This window comes from Pleurodeles waltl, chromosome 7 (assembly GCF_031143425.1).
Source record: "Pleurodeles waltl isolate 20211129_DDA chromosome 7, aPleWal1.hap1.20221129, whole genome shotgun sequence".
Lineage (NCBI taxonomy): Eukaryota > Metazoa > Chordata > Amphibia > Caudata > Salamandridae > Pleurodeles > Pleurodeles waltl.
Window position 1 is genome coordinate 809483197 of NC_090446.1, and position 18336 is coordinate 809501532.

At 41.9% G+C, this 18336-nt stretch overlaps 1 protein-coding gene across 1 annotated transcript in view; it reads left to right on the forward strand.

Moving 5' to 3' along the window:
* Positions 1-18336, forward strand: part of SLIT3 (slit guidance ligand 3) — an 892819-nt gene that overhangs the window by 820792 nt on the left and 53691 nt on the right. The window contains exons 27-28 of the mRNA XM_069199342.1: positions 15707-15804; positions 17929-18068. Coding sequence (XP_069055443.1) covers positions 15707-15804; positions 17929-18068 — 238 coding nt within the window. The remainder of the gene's footprint in view (positions 1-15706; positions 15805-17928; positions 18069-18336) is intronic.

Below are 18336 nucleotides of genomic sequence, written 5' to 3' on the forward strand. Positions count from 1 at the left end.
CATGGGAATCCGCCATGGCGGCGCAGCTTGCTGCGCCGCCATGGGGATTCTGACAGCCCATACCGCCATCCTGTTCCTGGCGGTTCGCCCGCCGTGAACAGGATGGCGGTATGGGGTGTCGTGGGGCCCCTGGGGGCCCCTGCAGTGCCCATGCCAATGGCATGGGCACTGCAGGGGCCCCCGTAAGAGGGCCCCACAAAGAATTTCAGTGTCTGCTTTGCAGACACTGAAATTCGCGACGGGTACAACTGCACCCGTCGCACCTTCCCACTCCGCCGGCTCCATTCTGAGCCGGCTTCCTCGTGGGAAGGGTGTTTCCCGCTGGGCTGGCGGGTGGACTTTCGGCGGTCTCCCGCCAGCCCAGTGGGAAAGCCAGAATGACCGCCGCGGTCTTTTGACCGTGGAGCGGTGTTTCGGCGGGAACCGCTTGGCGGGCGGCGACCGCCGTCCGCCGCGGTCAGAATCACCCCCATAATGTCTTTCGACACCCAATAAGATGCCATTCAGACATGAAACTAGCACACTGTATATCAGCCATCAACTGCAAAATTGTAGCATCGTTCACGAGTTTGATCTTAAACAGTGATTCTTAACCTTATGATTCCTGTTGACACCTGTTCAATCACTTGTAAAATCCAGGGATCCCCACAGAATCATTATTAGAATCCAGAGATCCCCATGGAGTCATCATTGGAATCTGGTGACACTGACTTAAGCAATTTCGATGATTTGTACCACAAAAGAAAACATAAAACTGAGCAATCATGCACTAATCAAATAAATACACAAACAGTTAAATCTTAATGGGACAGTTGCAGCTTTTCTAATTACAATTAAGGCCACCCATCGTCCATACTATATTATGACAATGCACTTGCTTTTGCTCCATTTAATCAATTTGTAGGTACCAAGTAGGCCTGGGGGGAATTCCGCAGAGATGATGAAAAACTTAGTGGAATTCTGCAGAGGCGGAGTTCCGTGTCCCGCGGAGTCCTGAATGCACCTGATCTCAGAAGGGCTAAGCAGCTGCATAGTCCTTCCGAGATTGGGTGCATTCAGGAGAGGGCTGTAGGCAGTAAAAGCCTCTGTTTCAGGCCTCTTGTGCACTGGCCTGCCCCATGTGCCCTGCACACACGATAGGCTGGTGCACAAGAGGCCTGACAGGGTATCTCTCACTGCCTATGGCCCTGGCCTAGATTCAGGTCAGAGCCGTGGGCAGCGAAAGCTGCAGTTTCAGTCCTTGTTTGTGCACCTGTGTGCACAAACAAGGAAAAAGAAAAGTCGAGATGAGGACTTACCTGGGTCTTCCCGGGGGTTCTCCCTCCTCGTTGTCCTCCACAGTGGCCTGGCTTTCTGCCTCCCTCTACTCCCTGCTCCCAGGCTCCAGTGCACACTGCAGCCCAGTTATGCACTACACGGTGCAGTCTGCGCTTGCACCGTGTAGCCCATAATTGGGCTGTGGTGCACACCGGGTGAGCTCTGCTCCGCTGGCGGGGCTAGCAGAGTTTTTGGACAAACTTCACCAGCGGACCGGAGCTTCCCGCACACCCCTAGGACTAAGCTAACTTCTAGTCTCCAACGTCAAATTTATTCACATTTATAGCATGTTTAACAATTTTCATGGTCACATTTTGCGCCTTTATTTATATACACTGTATGAATCTGTTAATGTTAATTAATTTTCAAAACATTCGGGGAAGCCCTGAGTAAACTACGTGGACCCCCAGAGGTCTCCGGACCGCAGGTTAAAAACCATTGATCTAAAATACTTCACTAATGCTGAAAGAAAAGATTCAGTATGCTTGGTGAAAACTGTTTCACACAAGAAAGATTCCATAGCTCCAGGCTCATAGATTTAACAGACTATAAATACTTCCTCTAGAACATGGGTACTCACAAACATTTCCCCGGGGGCCGCAGAGTTTTGTCTGTGGCATGCCCAAGGGCCGCACAGATGCCAGTACTGAGAGGGTTGGGGGTGATGAAAGGCTGGCGTAGGGGGACGCGAAGAAGTTCCATGGTATGGACAACAAAATGAGCCTCCCCAGGGTTTCTGTCTGCCATCAATGCTCTATTCTCATGCCCCTAGAATTAAAGTCAAAACATTAACATCTAATGTTAAACATGAGAGGGAAAGAGACACTCATCTGGTGGGTGAATTACAAAATGTGAAAACAGAAAACCTGTTTATCAGTCCTTGCATCCCCACTTAATCAAATTGTGTGATCTTAGTCAATTGGTTAATTTCACTTTGCCTTCCTTTTCTTCACTACCACATAAAAGAAACCCTTGACACACATGAATTCAGGATGTGTGCTGTACAAAACTAGAATGTTGTTCCAATTATATAACAAGACTACGCACAAGGTGTACCTGACAATAATGGCATTGTTTTCCAAATGGGGGGCGGCATGAATGTTTCCAAGATCATGTTTGAAAACTGTCACTGCTAATGCCTCTAATGCAGTGATATAATCTGGCCTTCTAAGGTAAAATGCTCATGCATGTTTATAAAATACACTTTTTTAAGTTTGCAGAGTTGATCAAGTTTCGGCATGTTAAGTGCAAGATGTCTTTAAAACTAAAGGTGTTTCTAAAGAGAGGTTCCTAGGACACCTTTTCTTCTATACTGTCACAACATGTAAATAAAGTATAGCGGTTTGTGTCGCAGCTTTGTTTTTTCCTGCTCTGTCAAGTGAACAGCAGCTGAGAGCTACTGTTCACTAGGGGGCCACAATTAAACATCAGGAGGGCCACATGCGGCCCCCAGGCCGTACTTTGAGTATCCCTGCTCTCGAACCTCCCCATGATGAAGGAGAAATTGAACACAAGAGGTGATTTCTAGTTAAATGCTTTTCTCATGTTTGTGTGAGTCTTGAGGCAAAAAAATGTCAGACAGATCTGAAGAGCAATTATTGCACCATACACAAAAATAAAAGAAAGACAAACACTTAATAAATAAAGGTTTAATATGTTTTTGGACTACATTTATTTTTATTGTGGACAGATGTATTATGGGCCATTGGTGATACCTTGATTTGTGTCCTTTTGTCCGTATATGAGAACTACGCAGGTGCCCCATAAACTGTTTTTATTGGATCTTCCAGTGATCAAACTGACAAAGTTATTCTGTATTGCTAGATTAGTAATATTGTTATTTTCAATCATTTACTTTTTTCTTTTAATGAATTTCATTGTACTTATTAATATTCATATTTGTTAAAATTTCATCTTCGCATAGATTCCATTACTTAACCCCGGCATAAATACCACAAGCCAGCACATGTTTCACTTCTTTGAGGCATTCTCATTGTTTGAAAGCAATCTTTAATATACATAATTATTTGTAAAAACGTACTTGAGAAAGAAAAAAAATCCTGTTTTGTATCATTTTTTTAATTCCTCTAATGAGTTACTACAAAAATCTATTTATGTTACTGATGGGTTTTTGAGTAATGTGAATGTCTTGATGATGCAATAGTACAAATCACAAAATATATGTTGGCATGTTATATTTATGTTAAGACTAAGGCCCTTATTACAACATTGGCGGGTGGCAACCGCCAATGCGGCCGCACTCCAGCGGTGGCCATTTCGCCATCCCCGCTGGGCCAGCGGTCGGAATCCGAGTTTCCGCCCGCCGGCTCAGCGGGGATGTCAGCCGCAACATGGATGCCGGCTCCAAATAGAGCCGGCGGTGTTGTGGCGGTACGACGGGTGCAGTTGCAGCCGTCGCGCTTTTCACTGTCTGCTATGCAGACAGTGAAAAGCTTCATGGGGCTGTGCCAGGGGGCCCCTGCACTGCCCATGCTAAAGGCATGGGCAGTGCAGGGACCCCCAGGGGCCCCGTGACTCCCCTTTCTGCCAGTCTGTTCATGGCGGTTCCTACCGCCATGAAAAGGCTGGCGGGAGGGGGGCTCGTAATCCCCTCTGCAGCGCTGCAAGCAGCGCTTCCCTGGAGGATTCAATCTGCCGGGACCAACGTGGCTGAAAACCGCCGGTCACGGCGGTGCGACCGCGGCGCTTCCGCAATGGTCGTAATTCCCAAGATTGCACTGCCAGCCTGTTGGCGGTGCAATCGACAAAACAGCCCTAGCGGTCTTTGACCGCCAGGGTTGTAATGAGGCCCTAAGTCTTCATATCTATGTTAAGATTAAGTTGGAGTAAAATAACAACAGTTTGAACCTAGTAATACAGAGTAACTTTGATCAGTGGAAGATCAAATAAATTACAATTTGTGGCACACCTACATTGTTGCCTAATGTTACTAGTTCATACATTTCTATTACCCAGTACATATTGTTGTGTATAATAATTTGAAAGGTGCATGTTAAAGTTATTTAGTAAGGATGTCCTCATATCCAGGTATCAGACATAGAATGAACAAGGGTAATGCAACCTTATGATTACCAATTCTTTATTTTGTGAATAGAGATCTTTCACATAACCCGTATAGTAAATGCCATCTCTGCATATCTTCTGATGCTAAATACAGCTGGATTTGTTCCTGAATATATACCCTGTATTACCCAGTGTCCTTTTCTGCAAGTGCCAATCAGCTAAACACACTGAAATATTGTGTCAGACTCTTCCAATTGTGATCAGGGTTTTATTGAGATGTAGGTCTTCTCTTTGGCAACTTGGTGAAGATTTCCAGCTCTTTTCAAAGATGAGAAATGAAATAGTTCAGAATAAAATACTGTATTCATTGGGTATCTCCCACCCAGGCTTACTTTGAATACATTCTCTTGAAGTGAAAGTCTCTTTAGCATTATAACTAACCACTGAGCCTTCCAAGAGCTTAGTATGTGTGTGTGATGTAGTCCATGTAGGTCACCTCACAGCCACAATATCTCATTTCAGTGAAGTAATTCACCATGGTAAGGCATCAAAGTCCAGTCAAAAACATTCAAATTAGGACCATCAGTTTTTTTGTTATCTAGGGTGATGTCTGGAGGAGGCTCCGGTGAGCTCTAAGTATCTTGACCTTGTATTGTAGGATTTGTGACGACTACCCTGACCCCAGGTGAGGTGAGGTCATTTACCTATGATCCCCACCAGCATTCCATTAGAGCATTGGCAGGACTCACATCACCCTTTGAGTCGCCAGTCCAAGTGCTCAGGTTATCACCTCTCATGACAGTGAGGCATTCTTTTGTGTAATTTCTCTTCACCTTGTAGATACAATTGGTTTTGTCATTTTTTGCACTGCGGCAGGTTGATGTGATAATAAGAATATGTTAATGGTGTTCAGTTAAACACACTTTTACATTTAGTGACATTCACATTGAAAGTAGACATCAATTAAAGTAATTCAGAATTGCACATGGGTTTGCATGATACAATGCGTACCACAGGGAGAGCCCACTGTCCTAAAGAAAAGAGAATTCACATTAGAAACCACAGAGAGGAGAGATCTTATCATGGGTCAAGAAAGTATAAGTCCATAACGGGAGATATCTGAGGTGAGAGATCACGTCTTCTGGGGACTCAGGAAGTGAGGCGCAACCCAGTGAGGCCCAGGATTTAAGAGGCCACATAGGGGGACCCAAGGTGATGAAAAGCCCATCTGAGGAACAGAGACATCACTTGCATAACCTTACTAGACAAATGGACATAACGTGTACTGTTAAGTTCCAACAGCACTTAAGCCACGTTGAACAGCATGGAAAATTGGGTAACACATATCTCAGTACATGGGAAGAACAAGTTCACTTCATATTTCATGGAGCAAAAAAATGCAATGTTTTTTATATGAAAAGCATGGGACTTTACCTTAAGGGAGACCACAAAGGGAAATATGTAAGTGGGAGAGCACAAAGGGCACATGAGGACATAACCTCTAAATGACATATTATGAGCTAGTGGCCACATAGGAGCATCACATCAGGGGACAATAGAAATGAATAATAAAGTCTGCACACTGGGAGGCATGGAATGATACTCCGTGTTAATTTGAGGTGGTAGGTAGAGCTCATTTAAAGACACCAAAATGGACCAATGTGATCATGGAAGAATGAAATTACATCAGAGGACATGGAAGAAGGAGTCTACACCATAAGCAAGCAACCACATCATACCCATGGGTGGCAGAGCACATAACTCATGAACATTTGTATAGCACACTGAAATAGTGATATTATCTCCTGAACCCAGTAGACTTGGATGTGGTCCGTGGAAGCAGGAGACCTCATCAGATGATTCAAACACTGAAATACCACACTTCCTGACTTATGTGTGATTACCTCATCAGGCAACAATAGGTTTAGTCCCAAAAAAGGGCTTATTGACTGAGGTCTTGCTGAAAGACTTGGCAAGAAAGTGCCACGTCCTTTGCATGAGCATGATACCCCGTATGAGAGTTCCAAGAGTTGGGGACTTATTTGGAATTTATGTGGCTTTGGAAGTCTGCATTGGACACCTTGGAAAACAGGAGATGAAATGTAAGTGCAGGGAGGAAGGAGAATATTGTAGTTACCGTACTACGAGACTCAAGCACTTGGAAAATCACATCAGGAGGCTCAGGGATTTAGAAACTACTTTGGGAATATGATGAAAGAAGAGGAGTTTGATAACATAGGCACATCACTGTATACTGAAGGTTTTCATCAGCAGTCACACTTCCTAAAGTTACACTATTCAATCCATAGTTTACATAAATCCAGAAATAGTGTGATGTTTAATAGGTCACAACGATCACCGCATCACTTTAGCCAGTTGTCTGAATGAGTTAGCACTCTGGGTGTGGTGGTAATGCCTGGGCATGGCTGTCCTTCTGAATGTCTCACAAATATGAAAGGAACCCTGAAGTGCTTCCTAATCACTGACACATTACTACCATTATGTTTTCAATTCACATTGGAGTTCTGAATGACTACGCTCTTGCATTTATGCTTGTTTCATGGAGGGCTTTTATTGACAGACACTCTTTCAACAAACCTACCCACATCAGGGCTCTTTTAATATTTTGCGATTTGTAATACATTTTTGAGCAGTTTACCATCACTGTGCATAAAATTGAGTCGTGCATCACTAAAGCGACAAGGTCCACCAGCTCTTTCATGCACGTAGAAGGATTGTTTACAAGGCTGAGTGTGACTTTTACCAAGTATATTGTGATTACTCCCCCTCTGCTGCTGTTTGCAATGTTTATTGCACTTTCAGGCGAAAGCCCTGCCATGTTTCATGTGTATAAATTGGATTTCATGCTGTGATTGCCCTGCATGCTACATAATTATGTCTGTGGCTGGAAAGCTGAACTCCATCTGTTCCCTGAGTCACTTATCAAGATTTCTCATTCTATCCAACTGTTTCCATAAACTGCAAGTGAGTTCAGAAATTAGAATGATCTGGTTTTAAGGCATTGATTGCTAGAAGCCTGTGCTGAAGTCACGAGTTAGTGCTACAGTATGTCTCTAATACCGTTAATTTCCTCTCGGACACTTAAGGTCTCTCCAGTTGGAGAGGAACACTATTTAAGATTATATCTTCTGCTTTATTATATTTCATGTGAACATCCAGATCCATGCAGAATTGCAGAAACAAGCACTCTTGTTGGTGTGCTCCATGCACGTATTTTTCACACTGCCATCTAAATATAAAATGATTTTGTACTTTCGGTGACAGGCAGGCGGGTGCTGCTCTGGAAGTAGACATTGATAGCTCAGAAGTTTCTCTTTAAAGAAGACGCGTGGCGTGGCCCTGTGTGGGAGACTGGCGTGGTGTTATCTTGCATTACATTGTACACAAAGACTTGGGCACGGGAAGAGATTTAATCTGAAGTGAGCCTACACTAGAAGCCACTTTTCTTTGCTTCCCTCCTTTTCTTCTGTCCTTCCTTCCTTACTCCTGTTCTTCATTGTTTACATTCTTCCTTGCTTCATACCTCCCTCCCCTCTTACTTAATTCCTGACTCCCTCTCTTTCATCTTATCCCTTTCATCTCTTTCACCCCTCAGCATCTTTATGGACCTTTCTCTGATAAATTACTTTCTCTCGTGTATTCATCTTCTTCTACCAGAAATAAATGATGCTCACTCTCCTTTCAACCCATCAGACATGGGAAGGACATACAAACGAGAGTTCTAACAAAGTCTTATGGTTTTTTTATTGAAACAGTCTACATGGATATGCTGTTCAATGAGTGGATTTGTAAATTTGTTTTAAAATACAGTGTGTCGCCAGAAACCATAATGCTGTGCACAGTCCTAGACAGATCGGCCTTCAGCCTATTTCTTAAGAAAGAATCAATGCTGCTTCTTTCCTGCACTGAACGCGCATCACAGTGTGCTGCATCCCACTCGGTGATTTCCTGCTACTAATCACGTTCTGTATGGCCTCCTCAATATGCTACGTAGGTAAACCACCAATCAGATTGTGACCCACGGTGCCATTATCCACACTGAATTGAACACTTAGCCATCAATCGTTACTGTAAACAACAATTTCACCTTTAGTTTGAGGTCGTGCTTGGATACTGCAGAAACAATGGGGAGTTTAAACACTCTGACATTTTGCCATAATCTAATGCACTACCGGAAGTTTATTTGAACTGACCCACAATTAGTTGAGGAACAATCTTGATGAATCCTCCTGCAAAGCTGTGTTACTTCAAGTGTCCTGAGCCCTAAAACCTTCCCCGACAACCCCACCCGCCCTAAAAACAGACCCCACCACCAAAAATAAAACTACCACCACCCGTGCCCCTAACAAAACTACCCCACCTCTAAAAAAAAAAAAAAAAAAAAAAAAAAAATACCCTGACCCTCCACCCCTAAAAACAAAACTATCAACCCAACCACCCCACCCCTAAATACAAAACTAGCCCGTCCCCCACTTTAAAAACCAAACTACCCCGACACCCCCACCCTGCCATAAATACCAAACTACCCCTACCCCTGAAAACTACCCTAATACCCCCACCCACCCTGTGCCATAAAACCTACCCGACCCCAGCCCCAAAAATAAAACTACCCTAACCCCTAAAAACAAAATTACCTGACCTCCTTTAACCCTGCCCTAAAAACCAAACTACCCCTACCTCCACCCCTAAAAATAACTACCCCAATACCCCACCCACCCTGAGCCCTACAACCTACCCCGAACCCACCCACAAAAATAAAACGATCCCACCCCTAAAAACAAAATTACCCCGACCCCCCTTACCCCTACCCTAAAAAACAAACGACCCTGACCCCCCATCCCCGCCCCTAAAACAAAATTATCCGGACCCCATCCTCTCCCCTTAAAAAAATATATAGGCCAACATCCCCACCCTTTAAAAAAAAAACTACCCCCAAACCCTGCCCCAGCCACACTTACCTGACCGCATCCTCTCCCGATGCACTCTCCCTTTTTCTCTGCCTTAACCACACATGTGCGTGGGTCCGCTTGCATTAACAACGTAATCGTTTTTCCGAAATTGTTGTTCCGGATGTTTCCCATGGCATGGTAGACGAAAGCTGCATGGGGTGGCAGTAGAAGTAGGCAGTCTTGGTAAACAGCACCACTGACATTCAGCTCAGCTTCTACATTTGGTGGGGTTTAATGAACACAGGAAGGATCGCCTTCACAGCGACTTGCGGAAGGCCTACTATATTGAATTAGCTCTGAACAGGGAAATGACTCCTTCTTGGCAGTGTTATTAAGTTCTTTCTCTTCAGTCACTGGGCTCTTTAAACTTAGTGTACACGCTAACTGAGTATAGAGCAAAATCGATCTTTAGCAATATTCCCTCAATGTCTGCAGTAGGATTGTCGTGTTTGCTAAAATGTTTCCATCTATCTCATTTGTAAGTTTGGAATAAAAAGAAGATAGTGAACAAACACGGGCTTGTCAGCTGTAGCTGGTGTGTGGTACTGCTACAGGGCAGTGAAAGGGCAGTCAATTTGTGAAAGGTCTGTCACATAAGTCTCTAATGACTTACAGTACATAAAGCAATCCATTTAAATCACCTTTGAGTTTACTACCAAACCTCAATATTTGCAAGCAGGTGCTTGGAGTGTCCAACAAAAATAAAACAGCTTTTCACCCAACTGCATTTGTCTTTCTGCTCAGATGCCCCTGCCAGTGTGAGAATTAATGATCTGCCACTGCGCCCACTTTATAAATCCTCTGTTAACACTGCGGGCAATAATCCAATGAGAATGGGGAATTTCCGACACACCGAGATTCATTTCTGATCACAGATGCCCATTTGAGTATTACACTTTTAGTTTCATGTGGAGCGGTATTCGCGGCACACTGACCTATTGTTGTGGTGAACATGTTTGCTAGGTTCGTTTGGAAAACCATTGCTCAAGCTAGCAGCCAAGGGGTAAAGGACAACATGGAGTACTGAGGTTGCATTTGTCTTCCATATTAACATTAACTTTCATTTGAACCTATTTAGCACCCATAGGTTTAAAACTTGTAAACATTTCCTCCATCCAGTACTTCATAACTCTAACCATTAGAGCATATGTCACGCAAATAACAATCTCATTCCTCTCATAACACCCAGTTGGTAAACAGAAGCACTGAGGTCTACCTCTTTTTCTAGATATAGTGTCACACAGATGTCATAATAATAGACATTTATGCAGTGCTTAATTTGTAAATAAAAAGGTGCCGGTACTCAAATCCCTCTTCTTAAACACGAGGCTGCTGTAATTAAATCTGCCAGCACTGAATATTGAGGCAGCGTAATCCTGAAGCCATCTTGGGCCTCTTCAATCCATTTACGGCCACCCCTGCCCCTTCAGCTCATCCTGAAGCGTTCTACTTTCTCCCTTTATGACGCTTTTTCGTTTTTCCTTCTTCCGTTTTTCCCATATGTGTCTTTTGCTCGCAGCAAACGCTTGAGGCAGAAGAATAAGCCCCGGCCCTCAAAAATAAGTGCCGGTTCTCAGCACCGGAAACAACAAGCACAAATTAAGCACTGCATTTATGTAGAGTATTTGGGTTAAATAAATCGAATGTTTTTTTTTCTCACTTATAACACACAATGCTGGAGAGTACTATAGTTTTTACATGTGCTTAACTGGGGGGCTGTTCGCGAGAAAATTGGCACTTTTGCAATACTTTTCATCACATGATCCCTATTTTCACTCTCTGCATAATTATGGTACCTAGTATATGTGTCCACTCTAGTGAGACATTTCTGCCCAAAACACCTTTCCCACAAGAAAGAGGTAAGTGACTATATATGTATAAAATGAAGACAAATGTTTGTGAGCTGTTGCCAATAATCAGGATCCATATAAGATTATGAACAAGCATCATTTGGAAGAAAAATAGCAGGTGCTAAAAGGTAGGAACTGGGTTTGTCCAGCTCCCACATTCTGGGTGCAAATCCTATGAGGTCTAACAACTCAGAGCACTTTTTCTAATGTTTTACATTCTCCAGTGTATTTTAGTGTGCCAAGAAATTTGGAAATATCAAGGCTATCACACTGACTCCTGCAAATAATGTGAGGAGTTTTTGGATTGAGAACTTCAATTTTAAATGAGAAATTAAAGAACATTTTTCAACTAATCTGGGGACTGCAGAGATAGAGCAGAGATATAGCTAGTGTGAGAGGCAGTTACAAACTGTTTTAGAGAGCTTGTAACTTCAGAACAGATTAGGAGCAAAAATAGAAGAGCAACACTCCCTATTATATAGGATACATGAAGAGATTTTCTGAGATTTCACTGTAATGTGCAATATGAGCATGTGAAACACCAACTTGAATCTTCCCTAAAAACAAGGTAATGGTAAAATGTACAAACACATTAGTAAAGAAACTATGAAGAGAATAATAAGATCTCAAAACTCTTGGCATGGCAGAGCAAAAGGAGAAAGATGGTCAATGAAATCAATAGTCAAAGAGCTAATGACTAGAACTATGTTGGAAGAAGGGACATTTGGGCAGCTTAATAAAACTCACTAGAGATACAATTTAGAGCTAAACCTGGAAAGAAAAAGTGCATTGTGAAAGAATGCAGCTGTCTAAATTATAGACTAACACCTGAAAGTCTTTCAGAGATTATCATACAAGACTTAATTACTTCAATAGAAGACATGCGCTCGGGAAAGACTCAAGGGAAGGAGGAATTAGAAACAAAATATCACAAATCAATAGAGGGAGTTTTTGTTCAGCTTTGGAAATACTGTTAAATTCAAATCTTGAAGTGGTTGGGGGTCTAAGGCCACCATCTTTTAAAAAGGGCATCCTGACAATTTTTGTAAAGTCTGAAAAAGATCCTTTGAAATGTGATTCATATCACTCAATAGCCCTCCTCAACTGTGAATAGGATTTTTATGAACATCATGGTGGGCTGACTTGGTAAAGTAACAGGAAAGTTGGTGCATGAAGATCAAGTAAGATTCTTATCTGGACGAAAATTAGCCATAAATACATATCAGTTGAGAAAAGCACTAGAAATTGCCTCCACAGAAAATAAATCAATGGCAGCGTATTCGTAGGTGCAGAGAAGGCATCAGATCTGGTGAACTTGGAATTTAATTTTAATGGGAGGTGATGGAGAGTTTTGATTTATCAGCTCAGTTCACTATATCAACACTAAGACTACATCTGGGCACTTCAGGGACACTCTTAAGTGAATAGAGTTAATATGGAGGAAATTAGAATTACAAGGGGTACTCTGCAGGGCTGCCCTCTTTCGCCTATTTTATTTGCTCCGTTTATTGAGCCATTATCACTTATGATATGAGAGGGCAGTTATACTTGGCCTGATAGGGTGCCGTGCAGTAGTAAAAATGGGCTTAAATGCTGATGATGTGATACTATAATTGCCTCAACCTGAGCTAACCTAGACAAAGTGATGAATTTTATTGACAGCTTTAACAGTGTCTGGATATAAATTAAACACAGCGCAAACATGAAATACTATTAGTCCAAGCCAATGAAAAAGCACTTCCTAAGGTTTTCCATAAGAGGAATACATCTAAGACAGTTAAATATATGAGTGAATCTCTCAAAAGACTAAGAGAAACTGTATGAATTAAACCGTACACTCTTAATTCAAAAAGCAAAAAAACAATTGATGTTTACCTTTTCAAATTTTCCTTTTCTATTTCAAGCAATATCAGTATGTCTGACAAGGAGGTTATTCACAACAATTAATACAATAGTAAGAGGTATCTGGGGTGGCAAGACACCTAAAATCAGCAGACCAAAACGTTCAGTGCTCACTGGTGGATGGGGTTGCCTGACTTAGATTTTTTTTTTCCGCCATGGGAAAGTACATGCAACACTTGTTAGAACTACGTATAACACTGTATACAATATTAAATGGTCAAAAGGAATTGCGGCGAATATGAACTCTGGGTGAGAGGGAGGGGTATTCAAATCCCAAAATTAGAAATGTTTTAAGACATTTTCATTTATGATAATGATGGGGTATGCAAAATTTTGCAGGTGCTTAGGAAATTCGGAAAAACCCTAAGTGACATGGATTTATCCCATTATAGAATGAATCTGATCTTCCAGAACAGATTACAGTGGAGGCACGTCATACCTGGATAGAGAGTGGCATCACAACTCTCAGAATAACTGATAAGAGAGTTCATATCGTCCATGACCTGGAAGTAAAGTGCAACCCATCAAGCGCGTACGTTTTTTAAATACAGCTGTGGAGATGGTGGGGAGAGCAAGCAACGAGTATGGATGGGCTGATATGCCTAAAGGCATAAACTACGAAAAAGGAACAAAATCGAAATATTTACAATCTATTTCAAAGTTTGATCAGGGAACATCTTCCAATAAGGTAGATGAATAAAGAGAAATAGGAAAGACAAACTCAGACAGATATAAACTCAGAGGAGTGGGGACTCCTCCACTAATTAATTCATAAAGATGTAAATGGAACTAATTTGAAGTGAACCAAATATGTTTCTATTTATCAATTGCATTTGACTCCCAAATGAACTCCAGAGCCTCTGCCAGACCAAGTAGATAAAATCGATGTCAAACTGGAGGAAGGCTAAGGTTGTCTGATGTTTAATACCTTCTGGTCAGCGATTTGAGTAGCTTTAAAAGTCACCACAATCGAAATAAATATTTTTTTTCCAAGTAGAAAGTCTGATCCAATGGGTGTAGATAACTACTGTAAAGAGGGTACGAAAGCACGAGGCCATAATGAGATTGTGGTACATCAGAACTGTACACTCAAGATCACACTTTACAGAGCAGGTCCACTACTCTAGGATGGAAAAACAAAATAGAAACAACATGGATTTTCTAATGTTATGGGGAGGACGTGTCTACAAGCACCACAACCTCAGACATAAATGGAATATTTTTACAGACTGTAGGAAAAATATACTCAATTTTAGAAGACTGCTCACCATTTGCACTTCTTCGAACATGTACTGAATATATTAATTTAATTGGCACAGGCCTAGGCTACGGATAGAATTAAAAGTAATTAAAGAGAAATACTCGACTCAATTAATGCACTGTTGGAAAAACCTTTGCCCATTAATTTAATACTAAAACAAGTCAGAAATTGCATCATAGTAATCATTTGTTTTATTTTATGTAAAACACAATCAGTATCTATAGTTAAACTCTGTTTACTTGAGAGTTTAAACACCTGTACTTTGTCGATTAATGCAATAAAAAAACAGAACTTCACTTTCACGGTTTGTAGCTACAAATCATTTAGTTACTGTTGTATTAGAAAAATATCTCTTTTCCACTGTGAATCAATGCTTTATACTGACCTTAACCAACCAATGTGACCTCCACAGACTCGCCATACTTTACCACCAGCTACCCTATGGACTTGCTGTTTAGACCTACTGTTCCATCAGCGATCTTGTCATGTTTAACAGTTCTGCCACTTCCCAAAACAGATCTCTTGCTGTCTTGTAAAGTAACTGCTTCTGCTTTCTGGGCCAAAAGCAGTGATCTCGCTCACTACTTTCTTCTGTTGGTGACTTTACCGTGATATCAATCCCGACCATTTGCCCAGATAATTATAGTCCTTAATCCAATACACAGGTTGGGCTCTACGGACTTGTTTACCAGATCCAACTTATTGACTGCACTTAAGAAGGCAAATGCACCACCCGGAGTCAATAATAGTATCAGCTGATGTCGCTAACTGAAATTGCGTATTGCTCGTTGCATGTTTTTATAGATAAAAGTAGTGGCATGAAGCAGAGTGGATTTTACGTCTCATGGTGAAACGACTCAAAGGGAGTATCATCTTCCACCAAAACTATCACAGTATAACACTTGTTTATATCTAATGTGACGGTGTGTGCATAAGGAATGTAATGTGAGAAGAGGACCAAGCCACACCTTTGGTGCTTAAAATTGATTGCTGAATGCATCAAGATCAGTCGATATACTTCTCTCCTGGGTCATTTCCTCTCAGTCACTCTTTCTCCAGAAACATCTGCAGGCCAAGCATCTTTCCACTGTAGTAGAGCGACCATGAAAATGTGGGCATAAGTAACCTTTTAGAGGACTCTCAAACCTCCATTGCGCTTGCATTTGATTGACCCTATTTGCCCCTCCTTCTTTTCCCATATGCTGTATAGATCCTCTGTTATCTCTGGTGCTGAATATATTGGAAATCAACCACAAGCTCTAATGACTAAAAAGCTAATTAAAATGTTTCTTTGTATCCTAAAAATATGACTGTGAACAATGAAAAATCTTGTGGACACATGTAGTAGTTGCGTCTACTAATTGGAGGACCTCTTTTCTTAGGGTCGAGACTGCGAAGTGCCCATCAATGCCTGCATTAAGAACCCATGCCAGAACAGTGGGACCTGTCACATCAGTGAGACAGCCAAAGACGGATTCAGGTAGGCACTCACTAACTCACATGAAAGATATTAATGCAGTAAACCGTGGAATACAACTGGGCAGTGTACCTTTGAACAATGTCTAACAGCTAATTTAAAAGCAGGTACGAGAACAACATATAGCTCTTCAGCAGATGGGGAATTATCCATTTGGCAAACTGCCAGTTCCTTGCTTTCCACGAAACAGACTCGCAAACCTTTATTTAAAACAACAATTTTATGAAATGTATGCTTCAAAAATACTCTCTCTGCTTTGAGTCACGCAGAGATTTTGGGTGATCCAGACTGTGAACATTATGAAGAACTTTGCTTTCAGTGGGGCGCAGGAAGGCGCTATTGCCCGGTGGCACCAATAGGGGGTAGCGGCTGCTCTCAGCACAGTGAGAAACCTGACTCAGAGAGTCGCTCGTATGAACCACTAGGGGAGAGAGCAGCAGGTGAAGTTTAACCAGATGATGGGGCAGTCATTAAAAGAAAACAGGTCATATTTAAAAAGGATGACCACGTGCAGAGATGTGGGAAAGGGGGTTTGTGAGGAAGTGGCACTCTCACAGTTCAAGGTCTCCAGGAAAGGAACTGGATTTCAAACGCATAGAATGAGAGGGCCCGCGGAGTCTAGGCTCTGGGAAGAAAACTATGTTTTCCACATTCTTCGTGGGAAAATATATCAGTAAAAACATTTGGCTGCCCAGCTCATGTGCTCTTCCAATCTTATTTACCTCCCTTTCAATCTGTTTTACTCCCACTCTCCCCCTCCGATTTCAAAGTTCAAGCATGTGTTCAAGACTGCATATATAACTATGCTGCCTGGTCCTCGGTTAACCACATTCTCCAGCTTATTGCAGTTTTGATCATGAAAAACGAAAAGCAACATTTTAAATTTGTAATCATTCTTTAAAATTAAAATTACAGGAATACAACTAAAGCAGATGCCTAGGTACTGCATTTTAGTGAGCTATTTCACAAGGTATTGAAGACACAACAGTAGCATGTAATAACATTTTACACAGGAACTCTTCATAACTGTACTTAAATAATTTTGCAAATTATGAAATCTGTATTTATGCTTTTCTTCAGAAGACAGTTTTTATGATTAATTTCTTTGTAAGTCTCCTTATTACCTAGCATTTACAACTTATGAAATACCCTGCACAGCACAATAAAGTACTGGTTACGAGTGATTATATTACGAGAATCATTTCCCCCGAGATAGTATGTGCATTGTGGAACGAGGAGGGTGATTATCCCGCCTTCCCATCCATCCATTTGAGCCCAACAGTCCCCTTGATACTGGCTGAAAAACCTCTCACTTGCGAGGACGGTGTAGTGTAGTGTACATCCATGGAAAATGACCTCTAAATCCGACTCCCTGAAGGGCGGGGCTTCCTGGAATGAGCACGTTCTCACAGAAAGACCCAATGTTTTTTTATCGCTAGACTAAAATTCTTTGCTGGTCCTCACACCGAAGTCACCGTAGTAACAGAATTGTATTCAGTACCAGAATTGTGAACAAATAAGGCCATCCCACCTGACCACTGGGAGTGAAGGCTGAAGACTATTAAAGGTGGAGTATTCCTGCAGGTGGATATCCGTCTGCGTCTCTGTTGCAGTTGGCGTAATGGCCGGCTCAGATGGTGTCTACCACAGGGAAAGAGCTTCTGTCTTTAATGCAGTGCACATTCCCATGTCACTATATGATTTTTTGATGTATGTTCAGTTTTTTGAATGATGAGAGAGTTTGAGTGGCTGCTAACTGTCGGATTACTTTCCAAGAGGCACAAGAAACACCAGTGAGGATCCATTCACCTTTGTTATCCTACGGTACAGCTGCAATTCTGATGACTGGTCATAGATAAAAGAAAAGCATCTTTTGATACTCTGTGCTCTAGAATGGGGTCTTAACTTTGTGAGGGTAGATTTTTCCATTAGAAAAAATAGATGAACAAATCAGATAAGTAGATGCATTCTGACCCGTCTACCGAATGCTGTATGTTGTTGAGGACATCTGTCGTATGCAGCTACACTTTATAAGCAACTGTGCGAGCGAAAAGCTCTGCAGTCAGCAGAATGATATTGAAATACGAAGTTGAAGAAATGTATTTTCTTTGCTTCCTTCTCTTTCAGTTGTTCCTGCCCTCTGGGATTTGAGGGGGAGAAATGTGAGATTAATCCAGATGATTGTGAAGATAATGACTGCGAGAATAATGCTACTTGTGTTGATGGGATCAACAACTATGTCTGTCTTTGCCCACCAAATTACACAGGCAAGTACTTGCATCGAGAACCTCATAATGCAATGACTAGTACTATTGTTCACTTATATAATACGCTGTAGGCACTACTGCCTGGGACTGCACAGCATAATCGAGATTAGTACTGCCCAGGCCAAACAGTCTGTCTCTAGACTGCATGGTATGAATGTTACATTTGACCAAAAGCATATAGTAGGTTACTGGTGACCTTGCCATGTGATGAAATGGTAATTACTATTGCCATTGGCTATATCGTTTATACAGTACAATATTGACTGAT